This window comes from Ailuropoda melanoleuca, unplaced genomic scaffold (genome assembly GCF_002007445.2).
Source record: "Ailuropoda melanoleuca isolate Jingjing unplaced genomic scaffold, ASM200744v2 unplaced-scaffold9002, whole genome shotgun sequence".
NCBI classification, from domain to species: Eukaryota; Metazoa; Chordata; class Mammalia; order Carnivora; family Ursidae; genus Ailuropoda; species Ailuropoda melanoleuca.
The window spans coordinates 1-6,790 of NW_023254440.1; the positions used below are offsets into that span (position 1 = coordinate 1).

A 6,790-nucleotide genomic window follows, 5' to 3' on the forward strand; every position below is an offset into this window, starting at 1 on the left:
AATGAATCATGGAACTTTACATCAAAAACTAGGGATGTACTGTATGGTGACTAACATAATAAAAAAAAATATTAAAAAATAAAGTACAAGTAAAGGGCTTACTTTGTCCTCGGAGATAGGTTCATACTAAAAAACGGCCAGGAGAAAAGGTGGCTGCTTGTTGATCTCTTCAGTAAGTAAGGAGAGATCACCTGCAGAATAAAAGTAGGGAGTGTGGGCTTCAGGGGAATAGGGAGGGTTTGAAGCTGGGGTTTTGGAGACTTAGCTGTTTAGAGACCAGAAACAATTCAAAAGAATGCTGCTGTGCACCGAATGCCTCGCTGAAGACGGCCGGAGTCAGTTAGCAGCAACTGCTGCTGGTAAACCCAGGAGCAGAAAAGGGAGATGGGGCTAGCAGGCTGGGATCGGAAGGCCAGGTAGAAGAAGAGGAAAGGGCCAGGGCAGAAGAATCCCAGATCTTGATGTGAACATCAGGGAAATCTTGAGACTAAGGTTGGGGAGAAAAGCAAGTGGTGTCAGGAGACCAGTTGGACCAGGACAGCAAAGGAGGAATGATTGGGCCTGGAAATTACCTTAAAACAGGTTCAGTTAGCAACAGACAGCACTGTACGAGGTGGGAAATTTAATTGCAAATGAAAGACCCTTGATGTGGAAAATTCCAAGTGATAGGTCCAAAGCATGATCTTGTCTGGGCAACTGAGGTACGAGAGGATAAAGGCTGAGGAACTCTGAAGTCAGGTTGTTAGATGGGGCTGATGTTACTCTGATTTATTTAGGGTGGCCCTAAGACCTTTGGAAACCAAAGACCCCTTCTCACCTTTTTCTAAGTCCTACAGAAAGGGCTAGCTTGGGTAAGTACATTTGGGGAAGGGTGGGAGAGGGCAGGAAACAAATAGAGCCTTTAAAGATAACACCTAGAATACCTCTGGAAGACTCCCCCAGAAGCTGCTAGCTTTGATTGCCTCAGGGAAGGGACAGTATGGTTGGGAAATAGACGTGGAAGGGAGATTTTTCACTCCACATTTTTCTGTACCTTTTGAATTTCAACTTTGTTAATGTAGCCACCTATGAGAACATAATAAAATGAAAATTTCAGCTGAATATTATCGACAGTAACCAACTTGTTTAAAGCAATTTATGCTTTCTTTGTTCTTTCTGGCCCTGATAAAAAGATTAGTTTGATGGGCAGGGCTAATAAAAAGAATATGTAAAAGAGTCTGCTAGTCACAATACAGTGTTTTGCTAAGTTTATTTCCAGCATTGGTCTCTGAATTACATCATTCACATTTCTGTATTGCTCTTCCATAATGATGAACTAATGGCAATTACATTCAGCAAACTTAGGTGGTTTTCATTGCATTAATTCACATGTTTTCCCTCTTGAACTCTTACACCAGGTGTGAAAATCACCTCTACCCTGCAGGTGTTGAAGCTGATCAAGCAGGCCGGGGAGCGGGTCCTGGTGTATTATGAGAGGCCCGTTGGCCAGAGCAATCAGGGTGCCGCGCTGCAAGATCATTTTGGACAGTTGGAAGAAAACTTTCTGTCAAGCTCATGCCAACCAAATTATGAAGAGGAAACCACGGGCTTGGCAGTAGATGCTGAAAATAGAGATTTGGATTCTGAATTTGAAGACCTGGCAAGTGATGTCAGAGCACAGAATGAGCTCAAAGATGAGGCTCCATTAAGTCACAGCCCCAAACGTACTCCAACAGCACTTTCTGTTAAGCCCCTTGGAACGATATCACCAGTTTTAAACCGTAAATCAGTTGTAGGAAGTCACCCACCACCACCAAAACCTCCGTGTAAAGACGGAAATAAACCCTTGGCCCCAAAAGCTTCTGAGATAACAGACGCGACACAAGTGTCAAAACCCGCCCAAGGACCCACTTTCAAACCACCCGTGCCACCACGCCCGCAAGTGAAAGTTCCTTTGCCTCCTGCTGACGCTCCGAATCAGACAGAACCAGATGTTCTTGCTGAAAGGCCAGAAAAGGTGCTGCCTCCTCCTCCTGCAGATAAACCTGCTGAAAAGCAAGCGAAAAATACGGATCACGCAGAAGATGCAGCTGCATCTAAGCCGTTCTTAGCAAAGCAAGAAGTGGCGAGAGATTTTACTTCAGAAAGTTCCTGCCCTCCTAAGGACAGTTCGGATGACCCTCAGACGTGGGAATCATCAGAAATTCCTTACCGTAATAAGCTAGGAAAATGGACACGAACCAGAGCAACCTGTTTCTTTGACATAGAAGCCTGCCACAGATACTTAAACGTCGCACTGTGGTGCAGAGACCCTTTCAAGTTAGGGGGTCTTATCTGTTTGGGGCATGTCAGCTTAAAACTTGAAGAGGTGGCTTTAGGGTGCCTGGCTACAGCAAACATGGAGTACTTTTCAACATTCAGACTGGAAGCCCCCTCGCCAAAGGCAATGGTCACGAGAACCGCTCTGCGCAATCTGAGTATGCAGAAGGGATTCAACGACAAATTCTGCTTTGGTGACATTACCATTCACTTCAAATATTTGAAAGAAGGAGAACCAGACCACCCTATAGTTACTAACTTCGAGAAAGACAAAGAACTGCATTTGGTCGAAGAGGTCGCAGCCCTACCTAAAGAGGAGCATTTTGTTGGACAGGTGGGTCTTACGGAAAATAAACACAGCTTCCAGGATACCCAGTTCCAGAACCCGACTTGGTGTGATTACTGTAAGAAAAAAGTGTGGACTAAAGCTGCTTCCCAGTGTATGTTCTGTGCTTACGTTTGCCATAAAAAATGTCAGGAAAAGTGTCTAACGGAGACTCCTCTTTGTGGAGCAACTGATAGGCGGATAGACCGGACCCTGAAAAACCTCAGGCTGGAAGGACAGGAAACCTTCTTAGGCCTGCCTCCTCGTGTGGATGCTGAAGCTAGCAAGTCAGTCAATAAAACAACAGGTTTGACGAGACACATTATCAATACGAGCTCTCGTTTGTTAAATTTGCGCCAAGTCTCTAAAACTCGCCTTTCTGAACCAGGAACTGATCTAGTGGAACCTTCACCAAAACACACACCCAACACGTCAGACAACGAAGGCAGTGACACAGAGGTCTGTGGTGCGAACAGTCCTTCTAGACGGGGAAACAACACAGGAATAAAGTTGGTGAGGAAGGAGGGTGGTCTGGACGACAGCGTTTTCATTGCAGTTAAAGAAATTGGCCGTGATCTGTACAGGGGCTTGCCTACAGAAGAGAGGATCCAGAAACTAGAGTTCATGCTGGATAAACTGCAGAATGAAATTGACCAGGAGCTGGAGCATAATAATTCCCTTGTTAGAGAGGAAAAAGAAGCAACTGAATCAAGGAAAAAATCCCTTCTTTCTGCTGCTTTGTCTAAATCAGGCGAAAGACTACAAGCTCTGACACTGCTCATGATTCACTACAGGGCGGGCATTGAAGATCTCGAATCTTTAGAAAGTCTGTCTTTAGACCAGCACTCCAAAAAAATAAGCAAGTACACAGATGACACGGAAGAAGACCTCGATAATGAAATAACCCAACTAATAGACTCCCAGCCATTCAGCAGCATATCAGAGGACTTATTTGGCCCATCTGAGTCTGTTTGACAGACAGCCTGTTTAAAGTTCGAGTGATTGAGGAAAGTTGCATCTCAAGTACCACAGATCACCCACGTGTGAGCCCCCTTCTAACACTTCGGCCTGCTTCTCCACAGCCATGTGCTTGTGTAAGAACAAGAGTGAAAAAGGTGGTTTTCCAGCAAAAACATGGCCAGCTCACTAAATTGGTTGTTTCAGATTGTATTTATAGCTATGCTTTTTTGGGTTTATACTGGGAATTTATTTTTACTAATTTATTTTTAACTTTTTCTAATTATGTAATTATGTAAGCTAACTTTTCATGTTTGTGTATGTGTGATGTCTCATTGTGTTATTTTCCTTCATCTTAGGTTTTGAATGAGTGTTAAATAGGATACTGTCCAAATTCTTGAAGTATTTTCATTTCCATCATGGTCACAAGTTTGCTGCATGCCCAAATTGACAACGGCAATCATTGAGGGAACAGGTTTTGAATCTTTGTGTTAGGAAGTTTTTCACAACTCTACTTGCTTGAAATTTTTGTTATTTTGGGGTTTTGGGGGTGGTTTTTTGTTTTTGCCAAATGTAACATAAAAGCGGATGCTGCAGCTTTAGTCCGTTACATGATTTAGTTAAAAAAAAAAAGTTTTATGTATATTGCTTGCTTTCTATCCTGTGAATTTTTTTCTAGTTTCTGTGCAGTTTTAGTGAGAATACAGTTATTAATTTGAAGAGGTTGCATTGAAAAACAAAATGTAATAGGGAATAGAGAATGCAGTTGGTCAAGAATTTTGTAGAGAAGATTACTAAAAAAAAAAACAAAACAAAACAGTAACCAGTAGGATTTTGAAATATAATCTTTCGAAATGTTGATGCTTTCTCCTTTTAAATGGGAGTTCTGAACATTTGATTTTTTTCATCTTCAGTTCTCCCATGGGGAATAAAGCATGTCAAGGATAAAGTTTCAGAGGACTGTTCTTAAAATGACTTAAAATGGGTCTATTTTGCTTTAGGAACATTTTCATGCAGGAGGAGGTTGTGAAGGAAAGGAATCACGCGAGAGAGATTTGTTGCTTTTATGACATGCTGCAGGTTGAAGGTATGGTGGCCATTCTGAATGTGTCTATAGTTCAGTCTTGTTGAAAAAAATAAAAACAATATAGATACATAGGAATTGGAATCAGTTCTCTGGTAGTTAAGATCTATTCCCTTGGTCCATTGTGTGGACCCCAGTAACTGAGGGAAAATGTGTGAGCATGACCTCTGTTGGTATACCATAAAAGTTTTAGCCTTTTATATGTCTATTTTCTTTTTGTAGTAACTATTACGATAATTGACATATAGTAAAGATTGACATGAATTTCGAGCTAGGTGGGACAGTTTCGATGGCCGGCAGGAAGAGGCATAGTGTAATACGTAATAGTAAGGGTTCTGGCCCAGGTCTACAGCCCAGGACTCCAGACAAGAGTTTAAGGTCAGGCTCTTCCACTGGCCATTAATGAACTTTATAACCACAAGAGGGTTCCATGCTGCGGTCTCCCCAGCTTCAGAGTAGGAATAAACAATACTTTAACTACCTCACAGGATTGTTGTGAGGAGAACAACAGAACTGCACAAGTGCTCTGAACAGTAAAAGCTATTCAGAAAAGGTATGACTCAAATGGGGAAAACATTTTTGAAGGTAGAAAAGTTATTCTACTTTTAAGTGAAATATTAGGAAGTACCTTTATTGGCCAAGTTGATAACAAAAATAGATCTGTGTATCCCCTTTTTTGTTGTTACGCATGCTTGCATTTTAAAAAAAAAACCCTGCTGTAGAAGTCTTTATACACCACCTTCTCTGAAAGCTAAACAGAAGTTCTGTAACATGTGCTTGAAACAGTCTGCCCAATGTAATAACCAACTTTTATCTTATGAAAAATAACTTACCGGTGATGACCTGGAAGGCCAGTGTCTAGTGGCTGGTGTGTATGGATGGATGGCACCACAGAAGTTTAGTGACATCCAAGCATGCTGCTGAAACCGATGCATTTGAAAGAGCTGCAGAAATAATGCAAAATTTTGGTTTCATAAAAATCTCCTGTTTTGAAAGTATTTAACTCTGTAGAACCACAATTATGAACAGCTCAGTAATGCTGCTAATGATACTTGTAAAATCTATCTTTAATGTAGTGCAATATTTTTATATCTACTGGGGCAGGCAGAGGCATCACAGTTGTGCTTTAGCATAGGGGTGGGGGGGGTCACTCTGAACACCCTAGGGGATAGTGAGGTGTAAGGCTTCCGTGAAAACAGTTGTATTCTATATTACATTCCTGGTGTAATCTTGCTGCCATGCTATGTTATTGATAGCTAAAAAAATAATAAAAAGAACTACCACAGAAAACAAGAATATCTTCATTTGCTAACATCTGAGAGAGGTGAGATTGCTACATCTCTCAGAAATTACCGCCTGGTAGGATTTGGCCATGCAAACAAGCTCTTCACAAAGTCCACTTCTGCTAAACAAAATTGCTGTTTTGAAATTTGCCTAACAGCATTAAATTCTGGTTTTTCTGTTGTTTCTCTAAGCTGTGAAATCTCAGATGTATGGATCAGCCCTGCTATTTATTAGGAAAATGATTATTTTCTGTATTTTGATATTTAGGTGAAGAACTAGGTTAAACAATCAAGCTGAACAATATTTTAGCATTTTTGTGGAATCAGAATTAATATGCTGCATTTCCTAATATCAAGCCCTATACTCGAGTATCAGAATAGCTGAAATACTATTGGCCATTTTATGATTTTGAGAGGAGAAAACAAGCTGAAAATTAATTAGAGGGTACTCTCAAGCTCTAAATTTATCTGGATTTTTTGAAAGGCAGTTTGAAAATACTTGGCTCCTGATTATAAAGATAAGATCTTAATTTCCCTAAAAGTGAATAAATTTAAAATCACTTTAAAAATGTATTGTCTTTCTTTCTAAATTGAGATAATAGCTTTCCTTAAATAGAAGGATTGGGGAAGGTTTAGAGCCCCTCTAAGATTTGAGTAAAACTGCGATTCTCATGTCTGTGAGTCTCACGCCAGAAAAAGACACACACACACACACACACACACACACACACACCCTGAGTTGTCTGGATTCCAGGGCCCTGCAGGCTTACCGAGCAGAAGAGCTTAGTTACTTCCATCAGATACGGTTATTTCTTCACGACAGTCAGGAAAACAATTTAACTT

General features: G+C 41.0%; 1 protein-coding gene across 1 annotated transcript; it reads left to right on the top strand.

Moving 5' to 3' along the window:
* Positions 1–1,384: 1,384 nt before the first annotated feature.
* On the top strand, positions 1,385–6,516 carry LOC117800910 (PDZ domain-containing protein 8-like; the record flags this gene model as incomplete). The annotated part of the gene is made up of 1 exon (XM_034653452.1): positions 1,385–6,516. A coding segment is annotated over one exon (2,214 nt), but the record flags the coding sequence as incomplete, so codon positions are not given.
* Positions 6,517–6,790: the final 274 nt, after the last annotated feature.